Raw genomic sequence first — 18,806 nt, 5'->3', positions numbered from 1 at the left:
TGTGACAGACTGGGGAGCCCTCCTCCTGACTCTACCGTTAGCCTCGCGTGGAGAATTCCGGGAGGTAGAAATAAGTCTCTGACAGTGGGAGGTGACGGGTGGCGGGCAGAAGAACAGATCATCAGGTTCAAGTCTGAAAGTTTATTAATTTTGAGAGAGAGAGGGAGAGAGTGCAGGCAGGGGAGGGGCAGAGAGAAAGGGAGAGAATCCCAAGCAGGCTCTGCACTTGGAAGGCTCAATCTCCTGAACCTTGAGATCACGACCTGAGCCAAGATCAAGAGGTAGATGGACACTTAACCAACTGACCCACTCGGGTGCCCCAACCAAGACTTTTATCTGAAGTTCACTTCATACTTTGTTCCCAGAGGCCTGAGTGGGGAGGGAGAACAATCTTTGGCCATAAGATTAAGGTCAGCCTTAGGGCACCTGAGTGGCTTAAGTGGCTTATCCAGAGTTGGCTAAGCATCCGACTTTGGCTCAGGTCCTGGTCTGCAAGTTCGAGCCCCGCATTGGGCTCTGTGCTGACAGCTCAGAGCCCGGAGCCTGTTTCAGACTCTGTGTCTCCCTCTCTCTCTGCCCCTCCCCCACTTTTGTGCGCGCTCTCTCTCTCTCTTTCTCCATCTCTCTGTCTCAAAAAACAAATAAACCTTTTTAAAAATTAAAAAAAAAAAAAAAAAAAGATTAAGGTCAGCCCAGGCTGCCAGATCTCTCCAAGGCTACCCGAGAAAGCCCTTCTGGGGGCTCTTTGAAAACAAGACATGCTCCGTGCAGTGTGAATGCTGGGGTTTTATCTCACTTGAAGGCCAAGAATGAATCCAGTTATGTGCCGGAGGCTCTTCAGCTTTGCAATTCTCCCATTCTTCCCAGAACCCCAAGTGGGTTTTTCTTTTAATGTGTATTTATTTATTTTTGAGAGAGACAGAGAGGGCACAGGTGAGGGAGGGGGAGAGAGCGAGGGAGACACAGAATCCCAAGCAGGCTCCGGGCTCTGAGCTGTCAGCACAGAGCCCGACGCGGAGCTCGAACCGTGATATCGCGACCTGAGCCAAAGTTGGACGCTTAACCACCCAGGCGCCCCAGAACCTGAAGCGTTTTCGTCTCTGAAACAGAAATCGCTGTTTACCAGTCCCGCTGGGAGCAGCGCATCGGGTGGACGTTAGTTAGCTGGAGGGCGTTTCTGAAAGGAAGCTTCCAGAGACAACCAGCGGTTTGGCAAAGGAGCCTCTTTTTTTGTTTGTTTGGTTGGTTGGTTGGTTGGTTTTGTTCAAGATCTGAGCACCTGACCTGAGACTCTAACCTTGTGCTGACCAGTACTCGCTGACCACGTGTGGCAATTTATATTTAAATTAATAACAAAATTAAAAATGTAGGTCCTGTCACATCAAGCACTTTTCAGGCCGTCCACAACGCACGTGGCTGTGGCTCTGCCCCCGGATGGTGTAGAGAGAGGCACCCAGGAAATATTGTAGGCTCGATTCCAGTCGACTCCGATAAAGCAAGTGAAATGAGTTTGGTTTCCCAGTGCATGTAAAAGTTATATTTATACCATACTGTGGTCTAAGATAAATAAAAATAAGATTTTTGTAAGCAAAAAAAAAAAAAAAAAAAGTTATTGCTTAAAAAATGCTAACCATTGGGGCGCCTGGGTGGCTTACTCGGTTAAGCACCCGACTTCGGCTCAGGTCACGATCTCACAGTTCGTGAGTTCGAGCTCCGTGTCGGGCTCCGTGCTGACAGCTCAGAGCCCGGAGCCTGCTTCCGATTCTGTGTCTCCCTCTCTCTCTGCCCCTCCCCAGCTCGCACTCTGTCTCTATCTCTTTCAAACGTAAATAAACATTGAAAAAAACATTGAAAAAAATGCTAACCATCGTCTGAGCTTCCCGCAAGTTGTAATCGCTGATCACAAGATCGCCGTAACAAACGCAGTAATGAAAAAGTTTGAAACGTCGCGGGAATCACCAAAATGTGACACAGAGACACAGAGTGAGCACGTGCTGTTGGAAAAATGGCGCCACAGATTTGCCGGACGCAGGGTTGCCACGTGTTTCAATCTGTAAAAAACGCAGGATCCGCAAAGTATAGCAAAGTGAGGTGAGCCTGTGAGAAACTTTAACGTCACCGCAGAAAGCTCTGTTGGACGACGCTAGTCCAGGCACTTGAACGTCCTCTCCTCTGTCGTTTTCCCCTCTATTTGGGTTCAGTGACACATCTGTGTGGATTCTCTCTCCTTTCCTGCAGAGGAAGGCGTTTTCACGGTGACCCCAGACACAAAAAGCAAGGTCTACCTGAGGAGCCCTAACTGGGACCGGGGCCTGCCGTCGCTCACCTCAGTGTCCTGGAACATCAGTGTGCCCAGCGGCCAGGTGGCCTGCCTGACCTTCCTCAAGGAGCGGACCGGCGTGGTCTGCCAGACGGGGCGTGCATTCATGATCATCCAGGAGCAGCGGACCAAGGCCGAGGAGATCTTCAGCCTGGAGGACGAGGTCCTCCCCAAGCCAAGCTTCCACCACCACAGCTTCTGGGTCAACATCTCCAACTGCAGCCCTGTGAGTGGCAAGCAGCTGGACCTGTTCTTCTGGGTGTTGCTTACCCCAAGGACTATGGGTAAGGGCCTGCAAGGTCTTGTGCGGGTGGCGATGGACGGCAAATGGGCAGCCGAAGCCTGGGGGGCAAGCCTGGGAGGGGGTCAGAAGACATAGATTTGAGAGCTGGCTGTCCATGTCTCCGTCAGCTTTTGCATCAGCAGTGCTGCGTAACAAACGGCCCCGGCACTCAGCGGCTTAAAAACAGCCGTTTGTTATTGCTCACACGTTGGCTGGGCGGTTCTGGTCTGAGCTGGGCTTATCCGGGTTCACTCACTCATGCACCCGTGGGCAGCTGCACGGAGCTAGAGGACTTTGCCGAGCTTGGCCGCACCCTCTCACAAGTCTGGGGCCCAGCCGCAATTAGCTGGGACACTTGGGTTCCTTGGCTCTCCTCCCCACTGTCCCTTTCACTCCAGCCTGGGCCTTGTTCTCACGGCAGAAGCAGAGAGATCCAAGAGAGTCTGGGGGAAGCCTACAAGGTCTCTTGATGTAGGAACTCATCCCTCCTGGAATTCTTTTGCCCTGCCCAAAGTCAAGGGGTGGACCAAACGACTCCACTTCTCGGTGGGAGGAGCCGCAAGGGTCACATAGTAAAAGACATCTTTCAGGGAGTGGGGAGAACTAGTACGTTTTTATTGTCCATCTGTCACGGTCATTTACCATTAACCTCTCTCTGACAACTGGGGAAGTTTCTTCACTCCCCTAACCTTCCTGGTCTGTAGAGGGTGGATGGTAATAACTACCTCAGAGAAATATCAGTGGGAATTTCACGCTGGGGCTTCACATGCGGGGACCTGGAAAGTGCGACACAGATGTTTGGTGTTGGCATTTTTTTCCAAGTCCGGGGAAGCCTTGGAAAATGCCCCTGGGGGCAGGTCTCGTGCTCAGAGTTGCAGAATCCGCTGAAGGGTTCCCAGCGAGGAAACGCATGTGCGGCACGGCCACCGTGATGGGGCCACGTTTGCCTTTATTCCAAGATAGTCACCGAGCACCACAGAGTGTTGGAACCAGAAGGGACCGTGGAGGTGGTTTCTCCCGGCCCCTTCCTTCCCTCTCTGGAGGTCAGAGAGACTGCGTGTCTGCCCAAGCCACGCGGCTGATCAGCAGCAGGAGAACTGGGGGGAACCAAAAACCACAAGTGAGAAGCTCTGTCATACTTCTCAGCTCAGCTCCCGGGTTTGCTGACTCTCTCACATTCATTTTCTGTCATTAACTTCTATTTCTTTCTTTTTTTTTTAAGTTTATTTATTTAAGCCATCTCTACACCCAATGGGGGGCTCAAACTCATGACCCCAAGACCCAGAGCTGCACGCTCCTCTGACCGAGCCCGCCAGACGCCCCATTTATTCCTGTTTCTCTCTTAACCTCACCTTTCGTTTTCTTGGTAAACAAGCAAGAAATGCTAAATCCCTGCTCAGCGTGGGTCTCCCTGTCTGATTTATTTCCTTTCTTCTTATACAGCTGTAGGAAAAGAATAGCGTAGATGAAACAACCCTGTCCTGAACACCTTCACTGCTGACTTTTGACTCCCTGCTTTCCCTCCACCCCTCTGCTCTCCTCTCTCACATAGGCTGTGGCAACCCGGTAGATACACCCAGGGGTAGGCCCAGCGTAGCCTTTGGAGTGGATCTGGTAGGGCCCCCAGTTTGTTTTAGTTACCTATCGCCGTGTAACAAACAGCCCCGAGATTTAGTAGCTGAGACAATGCACCAGTTTGCTTGCCCGCAATCCTGTGGGTCAGGAATTTGGACAGGACACGGCAGCGTGGCTCTTCTCTGCTCTTGGCTGGGATGGTTCACCTGGGGACAGATGTCTGGAGCCTTAGTAGTCACCTTCGGCCAGGTTCCCTGGTGTATGTTCCTCACGGAGTCTCCACATGGCTGGCTTGGGCTTCCTCACAACATGGTGGCCTCAGCGTCGTCAGACTTCTTCTGTGGCGTCTGACTGGCTTGCCCTCAGACAGGAAGTGCAAGATGTTGTCAGGCCTCTAGAAGACCCCCGGAACCGGCGAGTCAAGAAGAGTCGAGAAGGGGGGGATATAGGGTCCTCTCACTGTGAGGAGCAGTGTGTGTGTATGGGGGGCAGGGGGAAGGAAGGGATGGCGGCCATCTCTGGAGACTGTCTCCTCCGGTTGATCCTCGGCCCGACGCCCCCGCGTCTCCTCATCCCTCTCCCTCGTGTCTCTGCTCACAGACCTGACTGTCATCATCACGGCGATCGTGGGAGGTGGCGCCTTGCTGCTGTTTGCCCTCGGACTCATCATTTGCTTCGTGAGAAAGAAGTAGGTGGAATTTCTCAAAACTGTCTTCAGCTGCCCTGACGCTTCCTTAGATCCCACAGACCAGAGCTGTCGTGAATTACGGATTTCTTTCCTTACTCCCGGTTTCTCTCCTGAGGATCGGTGTTAGATAATATTGTTTGGAGGGGCCGGGGCGGAAAAAAACAGAAAACACGGCTGGTGACACTTCGGCCTGCAGTTTTTTACACAGCTGCCTCAGCACAAGTCAGCTGTGAATCATGTACTGTCTGCTCATCACACGGTGGCCATCACCGGGGTGACCTTAGCAGGAAAACCATCACGTCGGCCCCGCCAGACCGGGCCTCTGAGCCTGTGTCCTCTGTCCCCTTGAGAGCAAACGTACGCTGCCCCCCCCCCCCCCCCGGCGTGTTCTCCTCTGGTTTCTTAAACTATTTTATGTCTGTTTATTGGACTCCAGACAGGCACCAAAAAGCTAGCCCTGTGGGCGAGAGGAAGGAAGACCCAGTTATCTGACTCAGTCTCCCCTCCCTCCCCCTCAGGGTGACGGCTGCTGTTTCACGAAAGGGAAGCGTTGACCTTTTTAGACCTAATATACGCTGCTACCAGATTTGATCAGTTCTGCTCGTATTTCTGACGAAAGCCGTGAGGAAGGGGGGGAAATTGTTTTCCTTAGCACGACTCAACCTTCCAACAAGCCAAAACGAAATTTTTTTTTATGAACTGGGGCCATGAGCACACAACCGAAATTCCTGACCAACAGTGAGACTGTCCAGAAATGTCTCTGCTGATGAGGAGGGGGCTGCCCACGGCCGATCCGGGGAAACACCTCTTCTCCATGAGATGGGATTGTATATATATCGCACGGGGAGAAAGGACTTCTTTTCGTGAATCATCGATGTATGGTTTCTCTAGGAAGCTTCCTTGTCTGGGGTGCAGTCTCTTCCACCCAGACCAGAAAGCTCCGTGTTAACACTGGGCCCCTGCCCATCAGGAGGGAACCGGGCGACGAGAGGGTCCAGCTTCTGGCCTGAGAATCGCCAGTCCCGGCCTTGCGGTGGGGGAGGCCACCAGCTGTAGGAGGGCAGGGAGGTTCTGCAGTGAGAATGACGGCCTCCTGGACATTGGGGACCGTGCACGGTGCTGGGGATGCAACAGTGAGCAGGACAGAGTCTCTCCCACCGCCTGGTGTGGGGGCAGAGGGACGAAATGAAGGACCAGCTCCAGAACTCCCTAAAAAGAGCGTTCGTGGAGAGCATCGAGGCTCTGCGAAGCACGAATGAGGGGCGTCCGTCTCGGGGCTTCAGGCTGGAGCCTTCGGAACCCATCAGTCCAGCCAGACACGCGGTGTTACAAGCTAAATGTACTAGATTATTTTTTTATCTCAGAAAAGGACAGAGAGCCTGTCCACAGTTAGTGAGCCGCCAGCCTGTGCTTTATACGGTCCATTATGTTAATTGGGCTGATGTCCTCCATTTGAATCACTGGTCAGCTAAAAAGCCAGCGTCCCCTGCTTTTGGCTCGTGGCGATGGAGGGCGAAGCTTTGTTTTCCGTGGCGGCGAGTGCTAATGCCCGTCCACGCCCAAGGACCAAAGAACATTACAAACCAAAGGTTAATGGTGTTACCGAGGAACTCTGGCGTCCCGGCCTAAGTGCTGTTTTCTTTTGAGCTCTTTCTCCTTATGCAGCTTCCTGCTGAAGGGGCCAGCCTCCAGCTGTATTAACCCTCTGCTAATACTGACTTCCATTGTCCCTGGCTCCAGCTAAAAACTAGGATACAGCCTTCCATCCTGAGTCTCCTATGTCCTATCCTTGAGAATGCAGACGGTCAGAGTTCTACCCATGCAAAGGAAGGGTGAAGCCTTAAGCTACAGGAAGGACTGAGTCGTAGAGGGTTGGCCTGGGCATGACCGCACCTGATGTGGTCGGGGTGGGGCACGGCCCTTTCTCGTAGGACAGAGGGGAGCTGGTTGTCAGATGTTTCCACCCCGGGCTACTGCGCATTCGCCGAAGCACATCCAAGCGCAGACAGTGTTAAAACGGGCACTGTCTCCACCACCCTGTTTCCACTATGAAGACTGGAGACAAAAGCTGGTCCCCTTTTTTGTTTTTTTAGTGTTTATGTATTTTGAGAGAGAGAGCATGTGAGCAGGGGGAGGGGCAGAGAGAGGTGAAGACAGAATCCCAAGTGGGCTCCACACTGTTAGCACAGAGCCCGATGCGGGGCTCGATCTCACAGACCGTGAGATCATGACCTGAGCCGATATCAAGCGTCAGATGCTTAACCGACTGAGCCACCCAGGCGCCCCAGAAGCTGATCCCCTCTAAATTCTAAGGACAGGAGTTTCCACTTCAAGGACCGAGGGATTTGGGAGACTTGGGGGAGACGTGTGGGAACCCCAAAGTGCCCGAGTTCCGGTAGGGGCTCTACAAATGGAACACAGCTAAGGTCGTTTCCTTCCTGTCCTGTTCCCTTTCTGCCGGTAGGAAAAAGAAGACAAGCAAAGGCCCATCTGTAGGCATCTACAACGGCAACATCAACACCCAGATGCCGATGCAGCCAAAAAAGTTTCAGAAGGGACGAAAGGACAGTGACTCCCACGTGTATGCAGTCATCGATGACACCATGGTATACGGCCATCTGTTGCAAGATTCCAACGGCTCCTTCCTGCAGCCAGAGGTGGATACCTACCGGCCGTTCCAGGGACCCACGGGGGACTGCCCTCCCTCCCCACCCCTCACAGGCTCCAGGGCCCCGACTGCAAAGCTGACCGTAGACGAGCCATCCCCCAGCTTCCCTGCTGAGTCTGAGAGTGAACCATATACCTTCTCCCACCCCAACAACGGGAACACAGACATTCCCTTGCTGGACACCCATGAGCCCACGGAGCCTGGGGAGTAACCTGGACCCATCCCAAAGACTTTCGCTGAAAGCGGGGCACTGAGACACCCTTTAGGGGCCTCCAGCAGAAGCCCTAAAGAGGAGTTTTATGGAAGGAACAGCAGGAGGTTTTACTGGACGCCACCAACCCCTGATTTCCAAGCGGGCTCGTTCCGACAATGGGACGTTGAAAGTGATGAACGCCTACCTGGATACAGTCGTCCCAGTCCGTATCCTTCTGAAGCCAGGTTGGGTTGTAAACCAGCCGGAAGGAGAGGGGAGGGCTGTGAGTCACCCCGTACGAGGTTGTAATGAGTTCTGGATCTGGATTTGGAACTCTTCAGGGCGACAATATTGATCCCTAGGAGCCCATCCAAGGTCCCTGCTCCCCCTGGAGCCCCCTGGATGAAAAGGACGATGTGCCTTATTATCATTATTTATTTGGGGGTCCTGTGTATTTAAGAAGTCGAAGGTATCACCACGCAGCTCTTTTCACCTGAGGCAGTGACAGCTCACGCTCACTGGTTGGATGGCTGGGTTTTGACCTCTCCCGACCACTAGATAAACATGTGCCTGTTCCCTGGAAGATGGGAATGATTTGCGATCTGTCCAGCCAGAAAAGAGTGCATGTTTGAGGGCATTGACACTTACCTGCTTTGACAAGAGGCTTCATGGTTCTCTTGCTCTGCTCGTGGTCATCCTCACTGTCCTTCAGTCCCAGAAGGAAGAGAAATTGCCTTGAGTTGCCGTGGGTGGCTGTCCCAGCTCCAGGCGTACTTCGGTATTTAAACAGAAACGTAGAGAGGATCTGCATCCCCTAAAAGTGTTTAATGACACAGGGGAGACTGGCCACTGGGTTCCTTTCCTATCGCTACCGTAACCAATTATCTCAAACCCGGTGGCTTAAAACAACGCAAATTTCTTAGCTTCCGGTTCTGGAGATGAGAAGGGCATAGATGGGGTTTCATGGGGCCAGCTAGCATCAGGGTGGTAGCCCCTTCTGGAGGCTCTAGGGGAGAGTCGGTTGCCTTGCCTTTTCAAGCTTCTAGAGGCTGCTCACACTCCTTGCCTCCGATGGGGCTGGGCACACCGTGGCACCCGCACTGTCACTGGCAGGGTGACCCTGATGCCCCTCTTTCCTTCTTTCGTTTAGAAAGCCCACCCGCCCAGATAATCCGGGATCATCTCCCCGTGTCGAGCTCTTTAATTTAATCACACTGAAAAGTCCTCTTTTGCCGTGTGAGGTACCATATCCACAGGTTCCTGGGAATTAGGCACATCTCTGGAGAATCATTGTTCTGCCCATCACACCCCCCTGCCAGTGCAGGACAGACTATGAAACGACCCAGCCCGCCAGTGTGCTTGGTTTGGCCTACGAATCTTTTCTATTTTTTCTTTTTTATTTTTTTGAGAATTAGCCACTAACATTTAAAATTCTAAAATGTTTGCGTAAAAATCCGGCTCGGGACGTGCGGCTGGCCTGGGGGGCTCACGCTGTCACCCAGCAGCCGCTGGCTGGAGCTGGTAAAGCAGGTCCAGTTTTAGGTGGGACACCTGGTGTCCCCGTTCAACCCAGCCTCCCCCCCCCCACCCCTGCCACCACATTTCTTCTCGCACTGATGCTGAGTCTGTGGCTAAAGATCAGTGCGCATCCCCCCACCCCGCTGCAGGGTTGCTCTGTGTATAATGAAATGGAAAGTTTGGGCCCTAGATCTCTCATCAAATGAGAAGACAGGCCTCGAGGCTGGTGTGTGTTTCAGGAAAGGTTTTTCCCACACACAGCCCCGCGTCCCTCGTTCATACTAATGACCAGCCGAGCTCCTGTGGGCATTTGCCTCTGCGGCCCCTGCTGTCCTCTGGGAGGAGAGGGATGGTGTTCCGGCTTGACAACACCATCCAGAGGTCAGTGTTTCTGTGGCCAAACCTCCTTTAAAGGTAAACCGGCTTCATTGTGTTCGGTGAATTCACCTGGGAAACACCCAGCCTAGACTTCGCTACTTTGCCTCCATGAGGACTTGTGCAGTCTCCGGACTGGTGTATCTTCCGAGGCCTCTTGGACTCTTTCCAGAAGGAAGAGTCGGTTGTTTTAGTGATGACCTTGGTGGTGCCCCCGGCACCTTTCCCTTCTGAAAGGCGGCCCCCTGCCCAGTTACCCTCGGCCTCTTGGCCTGAGATGCGGGCGACCTCCCCCATGAGGGGCCAGCGGAGGGCTGGGGCTTCCTGCCCACAACTGAAATTGGATCGTTGTTTCCAGTCCCTGTAGGAGCCCCAGCCTCCACCTGCCGCCCTCCCCGACCTCCTGGGCTCTGCGGAAGCCCCCTCAACCCATGCCCTGCATCTTGTAGCCACGAAGGGTGGCTGGCCGCGCTTGGGCCCCGTGTGGCCATTTTTTAACCAAGAGCTCAAAGCCCCAGACCCAGCTGCCTTCTTCCTGAGACCGCAGGTGAATTGAACCGTTTTCTGAAGCTTTGCCTCCCTGCAGGTGCCGGCCCAACATACCCCTGGCCCTTTTCTTGAAAGCCCAGACCCCCACTTACGTAAAGTACCTCGGGGTCACTGGAAACCAGTCGGACACGTTTGCTGATGCCTTCTGTGCTGGCACGGTGCCCTCCCTGCTGGGACCGCCTGCACCGGGACCGCCCCCACACCCGTCTGCTGGGCTGGTGAAGAAGCCCGGCTCGTCCAGGCCTGGGCTGTAGCGCTGGGGTCATTTTGCCCAGGAGGAGAAAGGCCCAGGAAGAGTCAAGGGGGAAAAGCATATGTCCGGGGGGATGTAACCTTGGTCACGGTTAGAGAACCGGTGTGTGTGGATCTGTACTCCTTCGCTGGAAATAATTTATTTTGTTGTAGATACTTTTTAGGTGCCGTTTTCTCCATTTCCTACACTTTTTGTTTTTGTTTTTGTTTTTTTTAATAAACAAATGTACAGGAAAGAAAAACGGGCGTTGAGTTGTTTACATGCTTTGGTCCTTTGCCCCCCCGGGTCGGCTGAGGGCCAGATTCCCCAGTTCACTGTGACGGGCTCAGCACAAGGTCAGGAGATGCCGTGTCTTCTGGGTGCTTATGGCACGGGATGCCGGGCTTTGGGCTGACAGTGGGTACCTCGGACGCCAGAGCGCGCTCTGCTCTGTCTTTGTTGAGACAACACGCGCCTCCCTGTGTGACCGCTCGTGATTTGCTCCTGCCACTGTTCCTGGACCACTCTCTACCAAAAGCTGTGCCACCTGCCTCCCCTCCTGGCGAAAAGCCTACCAGCGCTTCAGAATCCACCATAGCCCACTTCCTCCAAGAAGCCCTCCAGCCCCCCCCCCCCCAGGCTCTCCCTCTGAATGGCAATAGTCTGCACGGAGGGACACTAGTTTTATTACTTAGAAGTTTGTACTTGCGGGGGCCCCTGGGTGGCCCAGTCGGTTAAGAGTCCGACGCGTGATCTCAGCTCAGGTCGTGATCTCATGGCTCGTGGGTTCAAGCCCCGCATCAGGCCCTGCACTAACAGTGCAGAGCCTGCTTGGGATTCTGTCTCTCTCTCTCTCTCTCTCTGCTCCTCCCTGCTGTCTCTCGAAATAAATTAAAAAAAAAAAAAATCAAATGTACACTTCAAAAAAGGAAGTTTGGGGGCACCTGGGTGGCTCAGTCGGTTGAGCCTCCGACTGCGGCTCAGGTCATGATCTCGCGCTTCGTGAGTTCGAGGCCCGCGTCGGGTTCTGGGCTGACAGCTCGGAACCCAGAGCCGGCTTCGGATTCTGTGTCTCCCTCTCTCTCTGCCCCTCTCCTGCTCACGCTCACGTGCTCTCTCTCTCTCTCTCTCTCTCAAAAACAGATAAAAACATTTTAAAAAATGGAAAAAAAAAAAGGTTATACTTGTGTTTTGCCCAGTACGATTGTATTTTTCTTGGAGGGAGGAGTCTGTATTTTGTACTTGGTTCGGCTTCCTCATACTGCCCAACACAGCAGGTGCCCAGAAACAACATCTGGGACGTTAACTGTCACAACAGAGACATATTGTGCTTCCGCAGTGACATCAGGCAGGTATCCTACTTGAGGCTACCAGATGGAGGGCGGGAATTAGATGCCAGGCAAAGACCGTGCTAGAAGCTTTCAAGCCTTCCCTCGCGGCAGCCGCTGCCGACTCCCAACAACAGTGCTTCATCCCGTTTACTGGTGAGGAAAGGAGGCCCAGAAAGATGGAGTCACTTGCCCAGGGACACAAGCCCAGAAGAGGCGGAGCAACAAATGTATAGCAGCCTTTCCACCTTGTTCCCCTGCTCAGTTCAGCCCAGGAGGGCCCAGTTCTGGGATCCAGGATCAGGTGAGGGGCTGCCAGAGGTGGCCCAGGACTCCCATGGGATCCTTTTCTCCCCCATCTTTTTCCCCTTCCTACAGGAGGCCGTGAACTTCGGGGGAAGGAAGCCTCAGGGACGCCGTAGCCAGCACAGGCCCTCTCTGGACTTTGTGCTAGCGGCCCCTCCCCCCCTTGTCGGGGATGCCTGGGAATCTGGTGTCAGCCACAGAGCCAAGGGCCTGCAGCCCTCCAGGCCCTGCCAAGTCCAGCTCCCCACACTCACCCCTGCCGGCGGCTACATCTCTGAAGGATTCCTGCTCCTGAGGGGAAGGGGGGAGTCACGCTTCACACCTGTATGGCCTCCCGGGTTGCAGCCAGAAAGTGCCACCTCCAGGCACTGATGTGACCTCAGCCCAGGCTCTCCTCCGGAGGTAAGCGAACAGTTCCCTACCCCAGGGCTCACTGTCCTCTGTTTGGGGGTTGATGGGGCTGCTTTTTGGCTTTAAAGGTGCTTATTGGGGTATTGAGGGGGGGTGGCGCCGAGGTGGCTTAGTCAGGTAAACTCCCGACTCTTGGTTTCCCCTCAGGTCACGATCTCACAGTTCATGGGTTCAAGGCCCGTATCAGGCTCTGTGCTGCCGGCATGGAGTTAGGATTCTCTCTCTCTCTCTCTCTTTCTGTCCCTCCCCTGCTCGTTCTCTCTCTCTCTCTCAAAATAAATAAACTTAAAAAAAAAAAAAAAAGATTAAAAACTGGAGCACCTGGGTGCCTCAGTTAAGCATCCAACTTCGGCTCCCGTCATGATCTCACGTTCATGAGTTCAAGCCCCGCGTCAGGCTCTATGCTGGCAGCTCGGAGCCTGGAGCCTGCTCTCTCTCTCTGCCCCCTCCCCTACTCATACTTGCTCACTCTCTCTGTCTCAAAAACATATAAACATTTTAAAAGTAAAAAAAAAAAAATTAAAAACTAAAGAAAGGTGCTTATGAGGAAACAGGGAGACATGGAACTCAATCTAACTCCCACCCCCGCCCATCCCCTCTTTTCCTCTGCTGATCCGTGACTCACAGAGCTGAGCTGTAACGGCCTCTTGGCCAGTCTTTGCTGAAGGTAATTGCCAGAAGCTAGACTGTGGTCGTTTCAGACCCAGACGACAAATAGGCCTAGAAAAAGATTTGCTGCAAAGCAGGCTAAGGATGTGGAAAGAGGAAAGACCCAGAACAGATGCCAGGAAAGATCTCCCACCCCAGCCTTCAGCCCCAGGCCAGTGCAGCAGCTGCAACAAACCCCCTGAGCCCACTCTTTTCACCACTTAGACCACCCAGCAGCCCCTCTCAGACCCTAGAGGCAGCTTCACGTGTGGGCCCCCTGTGTTGAACACAAGCCATGTGTTCAACAGGACCTACGCATAGTTCAGCACTCCACTGTGGCCAGTTCGAAATTCTTTTTGGGGGGGGGGGCGGGGGAGGTGCAACTTAGCCAGAGGCAGAAAGCGGGTGGGGAGAGAGGGAGAGAGAGAAGAGCAGGGCTCATCCGAAGCAGAGCTCCTGTTTGACCAGAAGCGGGGCTCGTGTTCACCCCACTCAGGGCTCGAGCTCACCCGGAGCAGGGCTCGTGTTTTACCCAAAGCGGGACTTGTGCTCACCGGATGTGGGACTCGAACTCATAAACCATGAGATGGTGACCTGGGCCGAAATCAGAATGCTTAACAACTGAGCCACCCAGGCGGCCCGCCAGGTTGAAATAACTGTTGCACGACGGGCCTCACGTTTTTCTTCTGGACGGGACCCCACCAATGACGTGACCACCTCCGCCTGGAGGTCAGGGCTGTTACGACCCCTCATCTCAGAGGGTGAGGCTGGCTTGGAGACGTCCAGTAACTCGTCAGGGCCCCGCAGCCAAGGGACAGAAGCAAGATTCGAGTCCTCAAGCGTTTTCAATTCTATCCCTCTTTCTTCAGGTTTTTTGCCCTCCCGTGCACCTGACTTTTGAAACGCTACCGAAGGGCCTTTCTATACCACTCACTTATTAACCGGTTAAAACACATAATTATTAGGCTGATAATCCGAAGAGAAATTTATAATAGGTCACGGGATAGACCACAGAACCATTCTGTCCAATACAGGAAGGAGCCACATGCGGCTGTTTAAATTTTAAGATTAAATTAATCCCAGGGGCGCCTGGGTGGCGCAGTCGGTTAAGCGTCCGACTTCAGCCAGGTCACGATCTCGCGGTCCGTGAGTTCGAGCCCCGCGTCGGGCTCTGGGCTGATGGCTCAGAGCCTGGAGCCTGCTTCCAATTCTGTGTCTCCCTCTCTCTCTGCCCCTCCCCCGTTCATGCTCTGTCTCTCTCTGTCCCAAAAATAAATAAACGTTGAAAAAAAAAAAATTTAAGATTAAATTAATCCTAATGTAGTTAAATTTTAAGCAGGTTGGGGCACTAATTAGTACATCAACATATATTGGGGCTTTCTTTTCCAAATTAAGTGTACGTGGTTGTGTATGGAGGGGACCCCAAGGTCCCAGGGTGGGAGGACGAGGAAAACGGGCCTGGGGCTCACACTTGGCTTGAATGTTCAGCTAAGGGTGTTTGCCTGGATAAGGTACACTTTGTGTTGGAATTGAATTTCACGAGACTGCCGTGTGTCAGCCCCTCCCATAATGTAGTTTCTCAATTGCACTAGACACATGTTCAAGTGCTAAGTAGCCACCTGTGGTTAAGTGCTAAGTATGGGACTGCACATCACAGAAAATTCTGCTATGAGGCACTAATAGTGTGTGTGTGTGTGTGTGTGTGTGTGTGTGTGACATGTAAAGTACCACCTTCCTCGCACAGAATGCTTCCTATGTACCAAGGACTCTTCTGAAGGGTTTATGTGGCCAGCTTGACAAGCAGTGAACACCATCTCTCACTCTTTCCCCGTGAAATATTTTTTTCTCTTGGCTGTGATGGCCCCAGGCTTCCTCCTTCCCCTCTGGTTTCTCGTCAACCTCCTTCACTGGTGCCAGCTTGCCTCCAAATCTCTAAACATCAGAGGGGCCTGTGGTTCAGGATTCAGATCCTTTTTTCTCCTCCACCCTCACTCACTTGGGGACGTCCCCCAGTCACGTGACGTTGAAAACCCGTCTACATCCTGATGGCTCCCGAGCCGGATCTCTCCCCTGAACTCCGAGCTGTGTGTCCCTCTCTACTCAGCATCTCCACCTGGCATCTGATGGGCATCTCAAATTCAAAACATCCAAAGCTGACCTCCTGCTATTCCCCCTCCAAATCTGCTCCTCCCATTGAGGGTAAGAGTAGAGGAAACAGTTTGCTCCAACTCTGTTGATGGCGATCCCAACCCTCTGGTTGCTCAGTCCAAAACCTTTGGAGTCCTCTTTGACCCTCCCTCTTACATGCATGTTTGGTCCACCAGCAATCCTGTTTTGTTTTGGTTTTTTTTCCAGTATGCTTTACTCCCAACGTGGGGCTCGAACTCGTGACCTTGAGATCAAGAGTCATATGCTCTCCTGACTGGACCATCCAGGCCCCCCCGGGGCCACCACTCATCTTAATGGCTCTTCCTTGTATCCAGGATCCCCTATCTTCCTATCCCTCACCTCGACAATGCCGTCACCTCCTCATCAGTCTCTGTGCCTTTGCCCTCTGCTCCCTCATCTCAAGACAATGACCACAGTGATTCTGCTCATATATAAGGCAGATCTCGTGACTCCCTTGCTCAGAACCTTCCCCATCGCTCCATCTCATTCAGAGTAGAAGCCGAAATCCATCCAATGGCCCATGAGGCCCTGCTGGACCCTGCCCCTATCACTTCTTTTTTTTTTTTTTTTTTTTAATGTTTATTTTTGAGAGAGAGAGAGAGACCGAGTGTGAGCGGGTGAGGTGCAGAGGGAGAAGGAGACACAGAATCCGAAGCAGGCTCCAGGCTCCGAGCTGTCAGCACAGAGCCTGACGTGGGGCTCGAACTCACGAACCACAAGCTCATGACCTGAGCCGAAGTTGGACACTTAACCAACTGAGCCACCCAGGCGCCCCATGGCCCTATCACTTCTTTGAACGTCAGCTCCTAATACCTAATCCCTCAATCATCCAGCTCCACTCACGCAAAACCCTTGTTCATTCTTGAACATTCTGGCCTCACAGCCTTTGTGTTTGCTGTTCTCTCCAACTCGAATGTTCTTCTGCCAGAAATCCCTCTGTTCTCACCCTTACTTCGGCCTATTTTCTCACATATGTGACGTTCAGAGGTGGGACCTAGGTTCCTATCTTTCTCCTTCACCATCCTGGCTGTGGCTTCTACTGTCAAGTTTACCTCATGGTCTCACTATGGCTGCTGGAGGTCCAGAAGCCACATACACATTCCAGGCAGGAAGAAGAGAGGTGGGGAGTAAACACCTTTCCTGGGAACTCCGCTTAACTTTTTATTGCATTCCCACCTCTATCTTCAAGGGTGACTGGAAAGTTAGCTAGGCACATCGGTGACTCTAGCAATGTAAAACTCTGTTGGGGGGGGGGGGAATGAGAACATGAATACTGATTAGGCACCTTGGCATTTTCGCTTCGTTTCTGGTTTTTTGTGTAATTGTTTGCATGTGAATATGATTGTAAATCTCAAAAATGTTCAGTGTTTGTTTCAGCCTAAAGTAGCGGGCATATCCGATTAGATGGCCAGATTGGCTAGATTCTCTTCCCTCAGACATTTATGCATCTAGGTGTTCTTTTATTTCCTGCCTTATTGGGGCGCCCGGGTGGCTCAGTTGGTTGAGCATTCAGCTCAGGTCATGATCTCGCGGTTCGTGAGTTCGAGCCCCACGTCAGGCTCTGTGCTGACAGCTCGGAGCCTGCTTGGGATTCTCTCTCTTTTCTCTCTCCGCCCCTACCCCCTTCTCTCTCTCTCTCAAAATAAATAAAATAAACTTAAATAGGTTCTATCACAAGAGCAGGGCTTTAAAAAACTATTGGGTCGTTTGGCATTCAAATTTTTTTCAAAAATGAAAATGAGCCTGTTTTCGGCAGGCTTCAAATGAGTGCCGTCCTGTAATACAAACACAGCCCATTATAACGCCGTAGAACGATCTTGAGCCTAGCTGTAACATGATGATGTTTTGTTCTGTTTCGTTTTGTTTCCATAATGGACATTAACTAACCTCAAAGTGCAATCTGCCACTGAAAGTCTCTGCATGTGACATAGAGCACTGGGCACCAAAGAGGCCCAAGTGGGCAGATCCGGACCAAGAACGAGCTAATTGGAGCTGTCCATCCACTTAGGAGCTTTCATTATATAATAGTTCATCTTTATTTTCCCCAGTTCCAAGTAGGGCCTGAGTCTGTTCACACCCAAGGCCTCCTTAAGACTTGCTTGGGTATGATATTTGCCCCGTGGCCTCAGTGGAAAAGCTTCTAGATGTTTTCTGCTCCACCCCAGCTGATTTCCCATTCCAGGGCCCAGGAGTGTCTCAGTGTGATTTCTCGAACCCGTGTCCAAATTGCCTAGAGTCCGTAAATCAAATGCGAATTTCTGGCCCCAGCTGTGACCGCACTAGTCAGGATCTCCGGGACTGGAGTTGCCACGTTCTCAACAGGCTTCCTGGGCTTGGGCCAACCGACCAAGACTTTCTTCAGAAAGGGGACTCACAGGGGCACCTGGGTGGCTCAGTTGGTAAAGCAGCTGACTTCGGCTCAGGTCATGGTCTCGTGGTCCATGAGTTTGAGCCCCGCGTCAGGCTCTGTGCTGACAGCTCAGAGCCTGGAGCCTGTTTCACATTCTGTGTCTCCCTCTCTCTGACCCTCCCCCGTTCATGCTCTGTCTCTCTCTGTCTCAAAAATAAATAAACATTTAAAAAAAAATTTTTTTTAATAAAAAAAAAAAGAAAGGGGACTCACAGGTGACGAGACGGGGGCTCACTTTCTGGCCCGCCTGTGTCACCATCACCTGTTTGCTGCTCCTTGGAGCACCAGTTGGGGAGTGGGCTCGCCTTTGAGGGAGTCACTGCTATTGTGACCGCTCGCTGAAGAGTGTCCCACAGAGGACGCCATAGGCCACTCGCCCTCCATGTGTCAAGGAAATGGTGCAGGTCTATCAATTTGTGTTCACGGGTATGTATGGCAAACCCAGCCTGTCTTGTTTTGAGGGAACGTTTGTCCCCAGACCGACAAAGACCTCAGAATTGCTGAGAGGCGGCTGTGAAGTCCAGCTGTTTCATCCGAGCAAGTGCCTTCGCTTTTCTGAGCCAAAATATCCTCGACTACAAAATACGAATCCTGGGGCGCCTGGGTGGCGCAGTCGGTTAAACGTCCGACTTCAGCCAGGTCACGATCTCGCGGTCCGTGGGTTCGAGCCCCGCGTCGGGCTCTGGGCTGACGGCTCGGAGCCTGGAGCCTGTTTCCGATTCTGTGTCTCCCTCTCTCTCTGCCTCTCCCCCGTTCATGCTCTGTCTCTCTCTGTCCCCAAAATAAATAAAAACATTGAAAAAAAAAAATACGAATCCTAACGCCTACCTAACAAGGTGATTGCGAGGGTGGGGAGAGGTGACGTATATGACAACGTCTGAATTTTAGTGGCCAACCTTCATTAAATCCGCGTCTGAAAGGAAAACCATCTCCGGTAGTTGGCTTATTCTGGCTCGGACTCGTCTTCGGCAAGCTGGTTGCCTGTTCCTGTGAGTTGACCGTTCTCCAGCTGGCTGTGTCACATTTGAAGATGCCGTTCTCCTCATCTTCTCCAAACCCACTTAGCTGTCAGCTCCAGCAAGCTGGCACGTGATCCCACAGCGTTTGCGCGGCCCTAGAGAGAGCCGTTCCTG

General features: G+C 52.6%; 1 protein-coding gene across 1 annotated transcript in view; it reads left to right on the top strand.

The window, feature by feature from the left end:
• The window catches only part of CDCP1 (CUB domain containing protein 1), a 58,769-nt gene extending 48,103 nt beyond the window's left edge, over window positions 1–10,666 (top strand). The window contains exons 7-9 of the mRNA XM_047850615.1: window positions 2,239–2,604; window positions 4,779–4,866; window positions 7,331–10,666. Coding sequence (XP_047706571.1) covers window positions 2,239–2,604; window positions 4,779–4,866; window positions 7,331–7,745 — 869 coding nt within the window. The 3' untranslated portion in view covers window positions 7,746–10,666. The remainder of the gene's footprint in view (window positions 1–2,238; window positions 2,605–4,778; window positions 4,867–7,330) is intronic.
• Window positions 10,667–18,806: the final 8,140 nt, after the last annotated feature.

This window comes from Prionailurus viverrinus, chromosome A2, assembly GCF_022837055.1.
Source record: "Prionailurus viverrinus isolate Anna chromosome A2, UM_Priviv_1.0, whole genome shotgun sequence".
NCBI lineage: Eukaryota > Metazoa > Chordata > Mammalia > Carnivora > Felidae > Prionailurus > Prionailurus viverrinus.
This window is presented reverse-complemented; position numbering and strand designations above follow the sequence as displayed.